At 46.4% G+C, this 18470-nt stretch overlaps 1 protein-coding gene across 1 annotated transcript in view; it reads left to right on the top strand.

Moving 5' to 3' along the window:
• Positions 1–18470, top strand: part of LOC116971587 (EF-hand calcium-binding domain-containing protein 6-like) — an 89129-nt gene that overhangs the window by 11587 nt on the left and 59072 nt on the right. The window contains exons 4-6 of the mRNA XM_033018821.1: positions 192–269; positions 4698–4871; positions 8453–8590. Coding sequence (XP_032874712.1) covers positions 192–269; positions 4698–4871; positions 8453–8590 — 390 coding nt within the window. The remainder of the gene's footprint in view (positions 1–191; positions 270–4697; positions 4872–8452; positions 8591–18470) is intronic.

The following is an 18470-nucleotide window of genomic DNA, read 5'->3' as shown; positions in this document are numbered from 1 at the left end:
ATCTCGCTGCCCCCCCCCCCCCACCCTCCCCTTCCACGACAGGTCCCCCTTAATTCTCGGCGGCCCCCCCCCCCCCACCCTCCCCTCCCATGACAGGTCCCCCCAACAGGACCCGTCCACCTCATCCCGACTTCGATCCTGGCCCGACTCCGACCGGGAGTTCAATTAACACGTGTTATCCATTTCCCAAGGGAAGTTCTCCTGATGGTGCTGTCAAAGTTCCTCGGACGTTTCATCACTCCAAGACAATTCCACCAACTCCTTTTGAGGTGAGTAAAGTGACGAGGGATTTCTCTTATCGATAATAAGGTGGATTTGGGTCTATCTTCGGTGTAAAGCAGCATCTGCAGTCCCTTCCTCCGCATTTTGTCCGGTTCCACAGCGAAATCTCCTCAAGGTATGCCGACTTTGAAGAAGTTCTCCACCTCTCTCCAACTAGAGTTGTGCAAACTATTTCTCGCTGCTCCCCCTCTGTAATCCCTCCTGCCCTCCGACTACACTATTCCACATTTCCCTTGATCTCCAGCCCCTTTGATGTCTCGTTCTCACACCTTACACCTCCCTACCTCTGGTAGATACAAAAAGCTGTAGTAACTCAGCGGGTGAGGCAGCATCTATGGAGAAAAGTAATGGGAGACCTTGTCGGGTCGAGACCCTTCTTCCTTACCTCTGTATCTCCCCCACACCTAACTTAGTCTGAACAAGGGTCTCGATCCTTTGCTGGAATTCTTTGAAGAAGTAAATAGCAGGACAGACAAAGGGGGGTCAGTAGATGTTGTTTACATAGATTTTCAGAAAGCCTTTGATATGGTGCTGCACGTGAGGCTGCTAAAAGCCCTGTCCCACTGTACGAGTTCATTCAAGAGCTCTCCCGAGTGTAAAAAAAAATCAAACTCGTGGTAAGCACGTAGAATGAACGTAGCGGGTACGTCGGAGCTTGGGGATGTCTCTTAGCGGCTCTTAATGCTAACGGCAGGTACTCGGGAAACGCGGTAAGCTCGGGAAGACTCGTGAAGATTTTTCAACATGTTGAAAAATGTCCACGAGAGCCCCGAGTATCTACGAGTAGCCATTACCGTAAATCTCCGAGTTCGAATCAGGGCAAACTCGGGAGAACTTTTGAATGAACTCGTACAGTGGGACAGGGCTTTAAAAGGAAGATGAGAGCCCACGGTATCAAAGGGCAGATACTAGCATGGATAGCAGGTTGGCTGAATGGCAGAAGACAAAGAGTGGCAATAAAGGGGGCTTTTTCTGCTCGGCTGCCAGTGACTAGCGGAGTTCCACAGGACTCAGTGCTGGGGCCGCTACTCTTCACGTTGTGTATTAATGATTTGGACGAGAGGATTGAAGACTTTGTGGAAAAATTTGCGGATGATACGAAAATAGGTGGAGGGGCAGGTCATGTAGAGAAAGCAGGGACTCTGCAGGAAGACTTGGGCAAGTTGGGAGAGTGGGCAGGGAAGTGGCAGATGGAATATAGTGTCGCAAAGTGTGGAGTCATGCATTTTTGGTAGTAGGAATAAAGGCAGAGAATCCAGAAATCAGAGGTACAATGGGACTTGGGAGCGCTGGTGCAGGATTCCCAAAAAGTTAATCTGCAAGTCAACTTGGCAGTTAAGAAGTAAAACGCAATGCTCGCATTTATTTCAAGAGGACTTGTATACAAAAACAGGGATGTAATGCTGAGGCTCTATAAGGCGCTGGTCAGGCGGCATTCAGAATATTCTGAGCCGTTTTGGGCACCATATCTGAGGAAGGATGGGCTGGCTCTGGAAAGGGTCCAGAGGAGGTTTACAAGAATGATCCCAGGAATGAGCAGGTTAACATATGATGAGCTTATGATCTTATGATCCCAAATGTCACCTATTCCTTCTCTCCAGATATGCTGCCTCTCCAGCTGAGTTACTCCAGCATTTTGTGCTTATCTTTTGTTTAAACCAGCATCTGCAGTTCCTTCCTACACGGATAGATTAAACGCTGTTTTAAGTTCATGAGTTTACATGTGATTGGAGCAGAATTGAGCCATTTGGCCCATCAAGTCTATTCCTCCATTCAATCATGGCTGATCTATCTCTCCCTCCTAACCCCATTCTCCTGCCTTCTCCCCATAACCTTTGACAACTGTCCTCATCAAGAATCTATCTCCACCTTAAAAATACCCATTGACTTGGCCTCCACAGCCTTCTGTGGCAAAGGGTCCCACAGATTCACCACCCTCTGACTAAAGAAATTTTTCCTCATCTTCTTCCCAAAGGAACGTCCTTTAATTCTGAGTCTATGACCTCTAGTCCTAGACTCACCCACTAGTGGAAACATCCTCTCCACATCCACTCTATCCAGGCCTTTCTCTATTCGAAAGTTGTCACACAAAAATAGGAATGCTATTGATTTTAAGTGCTTTGAGAAAGAAAGGAATGGGCCACATTACCAGAGTGTAGTTTGTGTGTATGTTCCCGTGTGCAATCTTTATGGTAAATGATGGAGAATCTTTTTCTTAGTTTTAGAGTTAGAGTGTGGAAACAGGCCCTTCGGCCCGCCGAGTCTGGGCCGACCAATGATCCCCTGTGAAAAGCTTGTTTGCCTGCTATTTAATTAAATTTGATAAAAATACACATGAATATATTCAAGCCATGCACACGTACAAACAGTGGAGTAACAAGAAAGAAACCAGGTTTCAGAATACAGTTTCTCAGCGCTTCAGTTACAGAGAAGGGGCGCTGTACGATTGGCTGCCCAGCCAACAGTCTGTCTGTTTTTTCGTCTTTTTAAAAATATTTATTGTGTGTTAAAAGTGTGTAAATGTTCTCCAGTTTGTTTTATGCAGGGGTAAAAGGAAGGAGGGCCGGGGAAAACCTTTTTTCAGTTTCTCACCTTGCCGGAGGTGCGACTGCTTTCCGGGTCGCATCTCCGGCCGATCTGCGGCCTACCATCGATGGAGCTGGAGGCCTCCTTGGACTGACCTCGAGTCCCGCCGCGGGGCTTGGACTTAACATCGGAGCTGGTCCCTTGCCTGGGATCGCTCCAACCGCGCGGCTTGTGGACTTACCATCAAGGGCTCGCAGTCTCTGGAGAGGCTAGTCGGGAGCTCCAACGACCCAAAGGCTCGACCAGCCCCGACACAGGGCCCGATCGCCGGTGTGGGAGAGCTGACATTCCCCTTGATGCAGGAGCTGATCGCCCCCACGCGGAGGGCCCAAAACGCCGCCGGCTACTGCGGCCAAAATTGTCCCGTCAACGGAGGGCTCGGGGGCCCTGACCACGGGAGAGCAAAGGGAAAAGATTTGAACTTTTTTCCGCCTTCCATCACAGTGAGGAATGTGGAGGAGTCACTGTGGTGGATGTTTATGTCAAAATGTGTTTTGTGTGTTCCGTTGCTTTTTATTTGTGTGACTGACTTGGCAAATGAAATTCCTCGTATGTTGCAAAACATACTTGGCTAATAAAGTATTATTGTGATTTGTGATTGTGAAAAAGTACAATGTCTACGATGAGGTAGGTTGGAAGATCGGGACTACATCCTAGCTGATGCAAGAACCATTCAGAAGTCAGATAACAGTGAGGAAGATGCTTTTAGCTTAGTGTTCAAGAAGGAACTGCAGATGCTGGAAAATCGAAGGTACACAAAAATGCTGGAGAAACTCAGCGGGTGCAGCAGCAACTATGGAGCGAAGGAAATAGGTAACGTTTCGGGCCGAAACCCTTCTTCAGACCAGTTTAGTTTAGAGATGCAGCACGGAAACAGGCCCTTCGGCCCACCGATTCCGTGCCGACCAGCGATCCCCATACACTAGCACTCTCCTACACACACTAGGGACAATTTACAATATTTACAGAAGCCAATTAACCTACAAATCTGCACGTCTTTGGAATGTGGGAGCAATCGGTGAAAACTGTTGGTTTCGAGGCCTTGTAAGACTAAAAACCTCACACCTTGTCAGGTTATACACTGTTTATTCAGAATAAACAACTACAAGCTCTCAATTGAGAGTTAACTTCATACCGCCGAGTGCAGTAGACTGCTACGCTAATAAGCTAGTGGGCGTAACTACAAAAAGCATGACTCTCAACATGAGCCACTAATCTACATCCCCCCTCTTAAAGAATAAATAACACTGTAAACCATAACTAAGCAAAGCAAAAATCACAATGGATGACAGACGTATGTAAAGTCGAACATAGACCGGATACTTCACATCCGGCCTGCTAACACGACCGGCACGTATACGATAGAGGCCATCTCCATTCCTCTTCTCCGGCGTGGATTTAATAGGAATCTGAGCGGTAACTGTTTCACACAAAGGGTGGTGGATGTATGGAACGAGCTGCCAGAGGAGGGAGTTGAGGCTGGGACTATCCCAACGTTTAAGAAACAGTTAGACAGGTACATGGATAGGTACACAAAAAAGCTGGAGAAACTCAGCGGGTGCAGCAGCATCCGTGGAGCGAAGGAAAAAGGCAACGTTTCGGGCCAAAACCCTTCTTCAGACGTTCTCCTCCTCTCTCCAGGTACATGGATAGGACAGGTTTAGAGGGATATGGATCAAGAGCAGGCAGGTGGGACTGGGTGTAGATGGGACATGTTGGAAGGTGTAGGTACATTGGGCTGAAGAGCCTGTTTCCACGCTGTGTCATATCACTCTATGACTCTGAAGGTGCAGGCATTCATGTTTGTTTTTGACTTGTGCTCCCTGCAGGTTCAAGCTGAATGAAAGGGCGATTGTCAAGAGTGATGAGTTTTATGCAGCGGCCAGGGAGCCCATCCCCGCGGGAGGCAGCTCGTGGATCGATCCCCTCAGTCGACCCAGCGACAGGGCCGCAGTGACTGCTTCGCACGTACACTCCCAGCTGAAGGAGAAAGTCAAGCAGAGGTAGGCCCAACGTCACATGGTTCATCCCCCAGAGGAGTTCACTTGAGTTTATTGTTGCGTGTACCGAATTACAGTGAAAAGAGCTTTTGTTGCGTGCCAACCAGTCAGCGGAAAGACAATACGTGATTACAATCGAGCCGTCCACAGTGTACAGATACATGAGAAAGGGAATAGCGTTTAGTGCAGGGTAAAGCCAGCAAAGACCGGTCAAGGATAGTCCGAGGGTCACCAATGAGGTAGATAGTAGGTCAGGACTCCTCTCTGGTCCACGGTGCATGTTTTATTCACAGAGGGTGGTGGGGGCCTGGAACGCATTGCCAGGGGTGGTGGTGGAGGCAGATACGATAGCGGTCTTTGAGAAGCTTTTAGATAGACACACAGACGTGCAGGGAATGGAGGGATATGACAATAGACAATAGATGCAGGAGTAGGCCATTCGGCCCTTCTAGCCAGCACCGCCATTCAACGTGATCATGGCTGATCATTCACAATCAGTACCCCGTTCCTGCCTTCTATCCCACATCCCCTGACTCCGCTATCTTTAAGAGCCCTGTCTAGCTCTCCTTTGAAAGTATCCAGAGAACCGGACTCCACTTTCACCTCTCTGTGTGAAAAAGTGTTTCCTCGTCTCCGTTCTAAATGGCTTACCCATTTTTCTTAAACTGTGGCCCCTGGTTCTGGACTACCCCAACATCGGGAACATGTTTCCTGCCTCTAGCGTGTCCAAACCCTTAATAATCTTATATGTTTCAATAAGATACCCTCTCATCCTTCTAAACTCCAGAGTATACAAGCCCAGCCGCTCCATTCTGACAGTCCCGCCATCCCGGGAATTAATCTTGTAAACCTACGCTGCACTCCCTCAATAGCAAGAATGTCCTTCCTCAAATTAGGGGACATATGGATCATGTGCAGGCAGAGGAGATTAGTTTATCTTGGCATCCACAGACATTGTGGGCTATCGGGTCTGTTCAGTTTAGTTACACAACTCATTTAAAATTGGGCCCGCTCTCCTTAAAGCTCTGCCCTCCTTGACTTTCCTCCCTTGGAAAAAGATTCTGATTGTCTACCCTATCTATGTGTCTCATAGTTTTATATACTTCAACTTTGACGCTCAGAGAAAACAATCCAAGTTTGTTCAACTAATGCTCTTGGGGCCCTATAACAGATGAAATAAAGACACTGAGTACACACCAAATCTTAATGTTACAATAAAAGATTAGAACTTCATCTTCTTGACTATTTGTACATGTTCATAATTTGCAGTAGAATTAGGCAATTCGACGCATCAAGTCTACTCCACCATTCAATCGTGGCTGATTGACCTCTCCCTCTCAACCCCATTCTCCTGCCTTCTCCCCATAACCCCTGACACCCGTACTAATCAAGAATTTGTCAATCTCCGCCTTAGAAATATCCACTGACTTGGCCTCCACAGCCTTCTGTGGCAATGAACTCCACAGATTCACCACCCTCTGATTAAAGAAATACCTCCTCATCTCTTTTCTAAAAGTACGTCCTTTTATTCCGAGGCTGTGGCCTCTAGTCCTAGACTCTCCCACTAGTGGAAACATTTTCCCCACATCCACTCTATCCAGGTCTTTCACTATTCTGTATGTTTCAATGAGGTACCCCCTCATCCTTCTAAACTACAGCGAGTACAGGCCCAGTGCCGTCAAATGCTAATCTAAGACTGCACAGGTTTTACTGTGGCACAGTCAGTCTGGCCCTTTCCTCACAGCAATAGCAACAAGGGTTTCCCCTTCACCTGGTACAGAAGGCTACTGGTACACTTGCCTTCGTTGGTGGGGGCATTGAGTGTAAGAGTCAGGAAGTCATGATGAAACTCTATATGGCTTTAGAGTATTTAGAGTATCGCGTGCAGTTCTGGTCACTCCATTGCAGGAAGGATGTGGAGGCTTTGGAGAAGCAGCAGAAGACTTCTTACCAGGATGCTGTCTGGATCAGGAGTTAGTAGCTAAAGAGAGAGGCTGGACAAGCTTGGAATGTGTTCTTTGGATCACCAGAGGTGATCAGAGATCAGAGGTTAAGGTTAGACCTGATAGAGGTATATGAGAGGCATAGATAGGGTAGACAGTCACAGCCTTATTCCCAGGGGGGAAATGTCAAAGCCTATGATAGATGCGTAGAAAGATACCATTATACCTGGATAGAACAGGTTTAGAGGGATACTAGACCAAGTGCAGACCCGTTGGGTCTGCTCCCCCAACGCAGCCGTTGCCTACACGTAGCCCCTACGGGAGACGTGGTCCTCCAACTCAAGCGGCTCAGGAATCAGCAGTTCGGCTGTTTTTAAATGGCGTCTTTGAGGCGAGATGCGGGCGCCAGTATCCATGAGGAGTGGATACTTGGAATGAAAAGTGAAATCTCTACCGAAATGGAAAATAAGTCGGCGTCTCTGGGCCTGACGTTGGCGTAGCAACGAATCAAAGGCTGGCACCCACAGGCTGGCAACCACAAGTCAGGCAGAAAGCCAGCAGCCAGCCAGCAGGCACACAGTTTTAATATTATATAATATAGAAGATGGGCGTGGGAGTAGTTTAGATGGGACATGTCGGCCGGTGTGGGCAAGTTGGACTGAAGGGCCTGTTTCCGCGCTGTAATATTCTTTAACTCTTTGACGAGAGAGCATAGCTTTAAGATGAGAGGGGCCGAGTTTAAAATAAATGTTTAGGGCAGTTTTTTTATATAAAGGATGATGGAACATGCTGCCATGGGGAGGTGGTGGAGGCAGATATGACGGTGGTGTTTCAGAGGCTTTTAGATAGATACATGGATATGATGGAAATGGAAGGACATGCATCATGAGCTGGCAAAGGAGATAGGTTTAATCTGACGTCATGTTCAGCACGGACATTGTGGGCTGAAGGGCCTGTTGCTGTCCCGTGCTGTTCTATATTCTAACTTCTCCCCCTGAATGTGAATGCTCCGGTTTCCTCACACATCCCCAAGAGACGGGCGGCACGGTGGCGCAGCGGTAGAGTTGCTGTCGTACAGCGCCAGAGACCCGGGTTCGATCCCGACTACGGGTGCTGCCTGTACGGAGTTTCTACTTTCTCCACGTGACCAGCGTGGGTTTTTTTTCCAAGATCTTCGGTCTCCTCCCACACTCCAAAAGACGTGCAGGTTTGTAGGTTAATTGGCTTGGTGTATGTGTAAATTATCCCCCGTGTGTGTAGAATAGTGTTAATGTGCGGGGATCACTGGTCTGCGTGGGCTCAGTAGGCCGAAGGGCCTGTTTCCGTGCTGCATCTCTAAACTGAGCTAACGTAAACGCCAAAGACGTATAGGTTTGTAGGCTAATTGGCTTGGTATAAGTGTAAATTGTTCCTAGTGTGTGTAGGATAGCGTAAGTATTGGGGGATCGCTGGTCGGCGTGGACTCAGTGGGCCAATGGGCCTGTTTCCACGCTGTATCTCTAAACAAATCTAAAAGTTGGTTGGATAATTGATGGCTGTAACTTGCTCCCAGTGTTCGAATCTGGTGGATGTAGGGATTTATGAGCAGAAATTGTTTCTGATTACCTGTGACTCCGTTTACGATCTCCTGCCCAATATTAGGATTTTAGAGCTGCCCGAAATATTGCCTCAGAAGAACTCCGAAGGACCTATCAGGATCATCGCTCCTGAGTTCAGGAATGTGTTGAAGCAACTGGGATTTCACATGGAAGATGAAGAGTTTGAAAAGTTGTGGAGAAGGTAGGAATGGCCAAATCAGATGACTTCACCCACCATCTTTTTGAAGTTGAGAATAAACATTATTATTGTGGATATCTGGGGCGGCACAGTGGTAGAGTCACCTCACAGCGCCAGAGACCCGGGTTCGACCCCGACGATAGGTGCTGTCTGTACGGAGTTTGTACTTTCTCCCCGGGACCACGTGGGTTTTCTCCAGGGGATCCGGCTTCCTCCCACATCCCAAAGACGTAAATGTTTGTAGGTTAATTGACTTTGGTAAAAAAAATTGTAAATTGTCCCTAGTGTGTGTAGGATAGTGTTAGTGTGCGGGGATCGCTGGTCGGCGCGGACTCGGTTGGCCGAAGGGCCTGGTTTCGCACTGTAATCCTCAAGTCTAAAGTTTAACACAGGGTTAGTTAAAATAATCTTTATTTTGTGCACAAAATCTTGGAGAGGAGCAAGATATTCTATTCTCACTTTATAGAAGAAATTGGTGATGTTTCGGGTCGAGTCCCTATTTTAGACTGAAGTAGACTGAAAGAGTCTGAAGAAGGATCTCGGCCCGAAACATCACCCATTCCTTCCATAAAGTGAGAATAGAATAAGGCGGATATTGACAGGTTCTTGATTAGTACGGGCCTTAGGGGTTACGGGGAAAAGACAGGAGAATGGGGTTCAGAGGGAGAGATAGATCAGCCATGATTGAATGGCGGAGTAGACTTGATTCTGCTCCTAGAACTTATGAACTCATATGAACGGGTGCTCAATGGTCGGTATGGACTCGGTGGGCTGAAGGGCCTGTTTCCATGCTGTATCTCTGAACTAGAAGTGAACATTCATTATCATACGTGGTAACGTTAACCTCCTCATTGTAATACTAAACCCCACCAAACCTTGCCCAGTTTTCACCTGCATTTTTACACCAGTTTTGCAGGTTTCCCTCTCCCCTGACTCTCAGTCTGAAGAAGGGTCTCGACCCGAAAGGTCACCCATTCCTGTCCCGCTGAGTTACTCCAGTGCAGGAAGGAACTGCAGTTGCTGGTTTAAACCAAAGATAGATAAAAAGCTGGAGTAACTCAGCAGGTCAGGTAGCATCTCTGGAGAAAAGGAATAGTTGGCATTTTAGTTCGAGACCCTTCTTCAGTATTTTGTGTCTATCTTTCACAAACCATTTAACACAAAACATACACTTTTTTTACTGATTGTATGCCTTGTTGCCACCTTCCCCTGAGCTAACAATGAACCATTCTACATTTTTATTGAGCATTGTCCCCTTTGACCTGTCAGTTCACACCTTCTCCTTCCATATCTCTATGTCTCCCTCCACTGACTCTTAAGTCTGAAGAAAGGTATCGACTCGAAACATCACCCATTCCTTCTCTCCAGAGATGTTGCCTGTCCCGATGATAAAGGGCCTGTCCCACGGGCGTCATTTGCGTGTCATTTACGCAACATGCAAAAAATTGGTTGCCGCTTTGTAACGCGCGCATGGCGCATGGCGCGTGGTGAGGCGTGGTGGCTTATGCAGTGACTCGCAGTAACGCGCGGCGACAAAGGATTTTGTGAGGCTCAAAATCCACTCCTTTGAAGAATTACAGGAGAAATATCATTTGAAATCTAGTAATTTTTTTAGATATCTTCAAATCCGAGACTATGTGAAAACACACACACAAGACTGTCATTCTATGGGCCTAGATACATTAGACGAATGCATGAATAGAAAGGTGGATACAAGCAAGTTAATATCCTACATTTACAATCCCCTTTTAACTGCACACATCCCATCTTCTGAAATGCTTAGACGAGCATGGGAAGATGAATTGGGTTTACTAATCTTAAAGGATAGTTGGGAGAAAAGCCTTTTATACATACATTACTGCTCTCTTAATGTTAGGCACTCCCTGATACAATTTAAAATACTGCACAGACTCTATTACTCAAAGTCCAAATTGAGGATCTTCCCAAATGTCTCTCCTATTTGTGATAAATGTCTCCTCCAAGAAGCGACTACAACCCATTCTTTTGCTTCCTGCACAAAGTTACAAAACATCTGGTGGGGAATATTTGATACCTTTTCCAAAATACTTAAAATTAAATTGGACCCAGATATAAAACTGATTATATTAGGTATGTCAGAGGCCTGCTCTAAGCTAACGATATTTCAAAGACGTTTCCTCAATTACTGCCTAATAATGGCGAAAAAATTAATACTTAAATTTTGGAAACAAACAACAGTCCCCACAGTGAAGATGTGGATTACAGATATGTCCGAGACACTACACTTAGAAAACATTAGGCTTGTCTTGGCGGAAAAAACAGATCAATTTCTTAAGACATGGACACCCTTTACTGAATTTTTACAACAACAGAATGGTGAAACACAAATTTAGATCTAAATCCGATGCGATGATGGGTGAGGGGGGGGGGGAAGGTATATCTCATTTTTTTCTTTTCTTATTTTCTTTTCTTTCCTCTGCACTGCTTTGGTAGCTTAGGGGTCTTTTTTTTGTTCTTTTCTACTTTATCTCTTCATTCTTTCTTTTCTTCTTTCCTTGTTTTCCTTTTTTTTTCTTTTTTCTTTTTTTTAAATTTAGGTTATAAGGTTAAAAATGAAGCTGTACAATAATTGTATAATTGTGATGCCGATCGTTTTATCCTTGTACATTTGCTTCTAATAAAAATAATATATATATTTTTTTTAATTCCTCGCGCGCCACATGCGTGACATATCCCTTGCGCACGCTGACGTACTGATGGTTTACGCTGACGCACTGACGGCGTACGTGTAGCGCGTGGTGACGTATGGTTATGTACAATGACGCACGAACGTTGCCTATGCTAATTTATTATGCGTCACCGTGCGTCAACGTCCGTAACCATGCGCCGCCCATACGCCGTCGGCACGCCATTTGCGCGTCATTTGAGCGCCGCACCACCTGGGTATAAAGCGCGCATAGTTTTGAAATTTTTTCACCATAGTATCTTTGATTTTCCCCGGGAAAATCCTTGCCACGGAGATCGGACTAGGTACGAACGACATCGCAAATGGCTCCCAAAGGGGGCAGGGCCCTCAGGGGTACTTGGCGCACGACTGTCGTACAGCTAAACGATTTTCGCGCGACTGTCGCGCGTCAGCCACTACCGGCCTGTCGTGTAAATGACGTGCAAATGGCGTCCCAAGTGGGACTGTTACTACAGCTTTTTGTGTCTATCTTCGGTGTAAACCAGCATCTGCAGTTCATTCCTGCACATTCTATTCTCGCTCTTCATTGCTTGATAGAAACTTTAGCCCATTTTCCATAGTCTGTCGTGCTCACTGTGAGTTGCAGAGTTCTTATTCTGGAATGCTGCTCTTCACGGCACAAGGACAATTGATGGGACCTCAACCAGCACCTTCCAAAAATCTTTCCATTGCCATCCCTTGTGAAGGCTGCCCCCTGCTGTAGTGTATTGGTAAATATCACCTCTTACTGTGACTTGTTACTCAAACTTGTATAGGAAGGAACTGCAGATGCTGATTTAAATCAAAGATACGCTGGAGTAATTCAGCGGGACAGGCACCATCTCTGGAGAGAAGGAATGAGTGACATTTCGGGTCGAGACCCTTCTTCAGACTCTTTCAGTCTGTTACTCAATTATTTAGTTACTCATACATGTTACAGTGATAAATGATATGAAACCTAGACTTTAGACTTTAGGTCGATAATAATAATAATAATAATAATAATAATAATAATAATAATATCTTTTATTGTCATTGCACGCCAGTGCAACGAGATTTAGTGTGCCGCTCCACTGATGTACAAGAAAGGTAAATAAATACAATACATAAATAAGCAAGCTGAATTGATTGACGTGACCATCTGAGGGAGACTGTCCAAAGGGGGTGGGTGGGGGGGCACTCAATTGGGCCGGTTCAGAGCCACTATAGCTCTTGGGATAAAACTGTTCCTGAGTCTGGAGGTTCGGGCGTAGAAGGCCTTGTAACGTCTGCCGGAGGGAAGTAGTTGAAACAGACCGTGACAGGGGTGTGATGAGTCCTTATGGATGCTGAGGGCCTTCCTGAGGCACCGCGTGTGGTAGATGCCCTCCAAGGCTGGTAGCTCTATCCCGATGATCCGCTGCGCTCTGTTGACGACGCGCTGAAGAGCTCTCCTCTCCGTCTCCGTGCAGCTGAGATACCACACAGAGATGCCATACGTTAGTATGCTCTCTGTGGTGCAGCGGTAGAACGTTGTCAGCAGCTGTTGGGGCAGACCAGTCTTTTTTAATGTCCTCAGGAAGAACAGTCGTTGCTGTGCCTTCTTGACCAGCGCAGCGGCGTTTGTGGACCATGTGAGGTCTTCTGAAATGTGAGTGCCCAGAAACTTAAAGCTGGACACTCTCTCCACACTTTCCCCGTAAATGGAGATTGGGGCGTGTACTCCAGTATAGGACCTCCTGAAGTCAATAATCAGCTCCTTGGTCTTGGAGGTGTTTAGTGCCAAGTTGTTATTGGCGCACCAGTCCGCCAGGTTCTGCACCTCCGCTCTGTAGTTTGTTTCATCACCGTTGGTGATCAGCCCAATCACTGTTGTGTCGTCTGCAAACTTCACGATGGTGTTGGTGTCGAATGCAGGGACACAGTCGTGAGTGAAGAGGGAGTAGAGCATGGGGCTTAGTGCAGAGCTGTAGATGTTGTATACATGGGTTTCAGTAAGGTATTCGACAAGGTTCCACATGGTAGGCTACTCTCGAAGGTTAGATCGCATGGCATCCAAGGAGAGATAGCTGATAGATAATTGTCTTCATGGAATGAAGCAGAGGGTGATGGCGGAAGGTTGCTTCTCGGTCGGTAGAACCGCTACCTCTCCGTGCCCGAGACCCAGGTTCGATCCTGACCTCGGGTGCTATTTGTGTGTGGAGTTTGCACGTTCATCCATTGACCACGTGGGTTTCCACCGGGTGCTCCAGTTTCTACTCACATCCCAAAGACGTATGGGTTTGTGGTTTAATTTAACCTTTGTGATATCGCTCCTAATGTGTGGGGAGTGAGTGCTAAAGTGGGATAACATGGAACTAGCGGTGATGGTGGATCAAGTGTGGACTCGATGAGCCGAAGGGCCCGTTTCCATGCAGTACCTTTCAATCAAAGAATTCCCTCAAATACTACTTTTATGCCTGTTTAAGAAAGAACTGCAGATGCTGGAAAAATCGAAGGTAGACAAAAATGCTGGAGAAACTCAGCGGGTGAGGCAGCATCTACGGAGAGAACGAACAGGTGACGTTTCGTGTCGAGACCTTTCTTCAGGCTGAAGGACGATCTCGACCCAAAACGTCGCCCATTCCTTCTCTCCATTGATGCTGCTTCACCCACTGAGTTCCTCCAGCACTTTTATGCCTGTAATTGCTTACCTGACTCATGCCAGCCGTACTAGATCCATAATCAAGTCAAGTGAGTTTATTGTCATGTGTCCCTGATAGGACAATGAAATTCTTGCTTTGCTTCAACACAACAGAACATAGTAGGCATTGACTACAAAACAGATCAGTGTGTCCATATACCATTATATAAATACAAAACACATGAATAAATAAACTGATAAAGTGCAAATAACAGATAATGGGCTATTTTACTTCGGATTCACGTGAGTGACTACGTGAAGAACCCGCCAGGACGCATGCGTGTCTTATTGCTTCACGCATTGCGAAATGACAGGCGGGGTGGAGCGTTCCCCCGCAGCGGTAATTTTGAAACTGAGACCGACAGGTAAGTGAATTACTCTGCGGTCGTTTTTTGTTTTCCGTGCTGTTTTTTACAGGGGGAAACTATGGACAAAAATAGAGTCCACAAGGGCTGCGTCTAAGCTGGCTGGGGAGGACCGCGGAGTTGCGGGCAGCCAGCAGCAGCTGAAGGCACCAGCATCACCGTGAGTGGGATCAGCTGTGCCCGACTTGGCACCCGCGCCGGCCAGATCAACACCACGGCCGGGCAGGAAGCCTATACAGAACAGAGCCGTTGACTCTGACAAGTCGAAACGGCAGGCGGGGGGAGCGTTCCCCCGCAGCGGCAAGTTTAAAACCGAGACCGACAGGTAAGGGAATTACTCTGTGGTCGTTTTTTGTTTCCCGTGTCTGTTTTTCACAGGGGAAACTATGGACAAGAGTCCACAAGGGCTGCACTGGCTGGGAAGGACCGCGGAGTTGCGGGCAGCTAGCAGCGGCTGACGGCACCAGATCACCGTTAGTGGGATCAGCTGTGCCCGACTTGGCACCCGCGCCGGCCAGATCAACACCACGGCCGGGCGGGAAGGCTATACGGAACAGAGCCGTTGACTCTGACAAGTCGGACTGCAAGAACGTGACAGACTCCGGGAGATGGAGTCTAGTCACCATGGGTTATACAAAACACCCACAGCAGCACCTTACATAGGGCTGCACAGTGCATCTCCCTCGTCAGAGGGGAGTACTGGGGGTCAATTCTGGGCTGACCCTGAAGAGGGGTTTGCTGAACAAACAACAAGTGTGCAGGGGGTGCAGGAAGGAGAAAACCTACTGGACATAGTGTCCAATTACATACAGCCAGATCAGACTGGAAAATATCTAGAACAAAAACTAGCATCCAGCATTGATTTCCTATCATTCAAGCAACTACAGGAACAGGCTGTGATGGACACCACTGCCAAATATTTGGCACCAGGAATTTGTGTATCCCTGAATGTTCCAGTCGTGAACAATTGTATTTGGAAACACGTCGGAGCAGGAGTTAGAAGCCTGGATGTAAAACTCCAGAAAGTACTAAAATTACTAACAGCAGGGATCACAGCATTCGCTCGCACAGTGGAGGCGACAACAGGAAGGACCTCCTACACTCAAAGACAGCACCCTTACGCACCCACCAGCAGAGCAAGACAATCAGAAGCTGGTGAAAGCTCAAAGGCCGGACATACAGGACAGCGGTCTTTTTTAGGCCATGGCCCAGACCGGCCTTCGTGGAAAATGCGCAAACCCCAAACCCAAACCCAGCCACCGGCGCCTCAACCTCCTCGAAGACTACACAGGAAGAAGTAAACTTTCCACTGGTAACCATGGAGGTAGGTGGGTCTGGTCCCTTACAAATTATAGGAAGTGTGGATAATACACATATCGGTGGGAGATTACACTTCTTTTGGGAGGCATGGAGTGCATTGACAACAGACACTTATATCCTAAACAGTATCCAGGGATATACCATTGAATTTGTGCACAAAAATAGCCCCCAGTTCAGCATGTACTGAACCGAACGTTCGTACTTTCACGAAAAGAAAAATTGGAAGCACATGCTGGACTGGTGAGACTCCACGCTAAGGGGGTTATTGAAAAAACCCAACACGATTCTCTGGAATTTGTGTCTAATATCTTTACCAAAAACAAAAAAGATGGTGGTTGTCGCATCATCATAGATTTGACCAAATTGAATACATTTGTACAGTATATTCATTTCAAAATGGAAACCTTTGTTACTGCCAAACAATTGATTTCCACAGGCTATTTCATGGCTAGCATCGACCTAAAAGATGCTTACTATTCAGTGCCTATATGGACTGAACACAGACGTTATTTAAAATTCAACTGGATGGGGCAGCCCTGGCAGTATAGAGCTCTACCCAATGGTTTAACATCAGCCCCAGGCTGTTTACCAACATTTTGAAACCAGCCCTAGCGTTTCTTCGGAAACAAAAACATATGGTCATGACCTACCTGGATGATATATTAATTGTGGGCAAAACTTTGGAATTAGCTAAACTAGCTGTATCAGCCACCAAACAATTGTTTGAGAAACTGGGGTTTATCATCCATCCAGTCAAATCTAAACTAACGCCTTCCACCATAATGGATTATTTGGGGTTCACAATTGACTCAGTTCACATGTCGGTGACTTTACCAAAGGACAAGGCTACAGTCTTAACTGAGGCCTGCAACAACCTCATTGACATCAGTGAACCATCTATTAGATTGGTAGCAAGGGTAATTAGCAAAATAATGGCTGCTTTTCCAGCCACACAATTTGGACCTTTGTATTACCAAAATTTACAAAGGGCAAAAATACAAGCACTCAAAATTAATGCTGGTCATTTCGACAGACCAATGAAGCTACCAATCAAAGCAATTATGGAATTAAAATGGTGGAGGGATAACATTCGGCATTGTTCCAGCCCTATCATTGTCAGCAACCCCTCAGTGGTGCTACAAACTGATGCCAATGCGCTTGGTTGGGGTGCTACCAACTCCATCTCTAGCTGTGGAGGTAGATGGAATGCACAGGAGGCATCATTACTTCAGACACTTGGCATAAACTACCTGGAAATGTTGGGTGCGTTCTATGGCTTAAAATCATACTGTTCTTGAATGCATCACCAGCATGTTAGACTACAGATTGACAATACCACCGTGGTGGCATATATTAACCATATGGGTGGAATCAAATCGACATCATGTGACAATCTGGCTAATACAATTTGGCAATGGTGTATTCAGAAAAATATTTGGATATCAGCTACTTACCTACCAGGTAACCTCAATTCAGTGGCAGACACCAGGTCATGCAAATTCAATGAAAACATCGAATGGATGTTGGATTAAAAAGTATTGCTGATATTGTAGCACGGTACGGAGTACCAGATATCGATCTATTTGCATCTAGACTCAATCATCAGTTACCAAACTATGTTTCTTGGGAACCAGACCCTGGGGCATCAGCGATAGATGCCTTTTCGCTGCATTGGGGGAAATTGTTTTTCTATGCATTCCCTCCTTTCTACCTCATCAGTCGGGTTTTATGCAAAATACAACAAGACTCGGCGACTGGTATTTTGGTAGTTCCCCGATTGGCCTACTCAACCATGGTTCCTTGTGATTCTCGACATGGTCTTAGAACCATGTATCACCATCCTGAAACAACCAGATTTGTTGGTTCATCCCGTAACGGGGATAGCCATCCATGTCATAATACGACAAACTTATTAATTTGTAGAGTCTAAAGATACCTCTACTGCAACTGGGACTGACGGATCGAACATTGAACATTATCTCAGCGGCCCACAGGCAGTCCACCAAAAAACAATATCTGGTATACATCAGGAAATGGGAGATATATTGTTTCAAAAACAACATCACTTACAGGACGATGAACATAACGTCTGTTCTGGAATTCCTGGCAGGCCTCCATTATGATGAGGGGCTCAGTTATAGTGCCATTAACTGCGCCAGAAGTGCCCTTTCAACATATCTGTGGTGAGGATCAGAGCGTCATTCTGTTGGGACTCACCCCCTGGTAACCAAATTTATGAGGGGAATTTTTAATACCAATCCCCCAGGAACCAGGTACTCTCAAATATGGGGTGTGAGTATTGTCCTAACGTTGCTAAGGAACTGGTCTCCAGCAACAGCTCTGTCCCTGCAAAAACTGACGCATAAAACAGTAATGCTGATGGCTTTGGTCTCAGCACAAAGGGTACAGTCTTTACATAAGTTAAGGCTGGACGATATGACTTCTTCAACAAGAAATATAATTTTTCATATTCACGAATTAGTCAAACAGAACATGCAGAGATATGAGGATCATCAGGCCTCAAAATAGAATTTAGGGCTTACCCTATAGATGATCGTCTCTGTATAATAAGACATTTATTGTTATACATAGAGAACACCAAAAATATCAGAGGCAATGAGATGGCACTACTAATCAGCCACAAACAACCCCACAAAAAGGTGTCGGTTCAAACTATTTCCAGATGGCTGAAACAGGTTTTAACAACAGCTGGGGTGGATACTAACATATTCAAATCTCATTCCTGCAGGGCTGCAGCTACATCGGCAGCTATGGAATTGGACGTACCGATGGACCAAATCCTGGAGACAGCAGGATGGTCTAGGGAAAAAA

Source organism: Amblyraja radiata, chromosome 3 (genome assembly GCF_010909765.2).
Source record: "Amblyraja radiata isolate CabotCenter1 chromosome 3, sAmbRad1.1.pri, whole genome shotgun sequence".
NCBI lineage: Eukaryota > Metazoa > Chordata > Chondrichthyes > Rajiformes > Rajidae > Amblyraja > Amblyraja radiata.
This window is presented reverse-complemented; position numbering and strand designations above follow the sequence as displayed.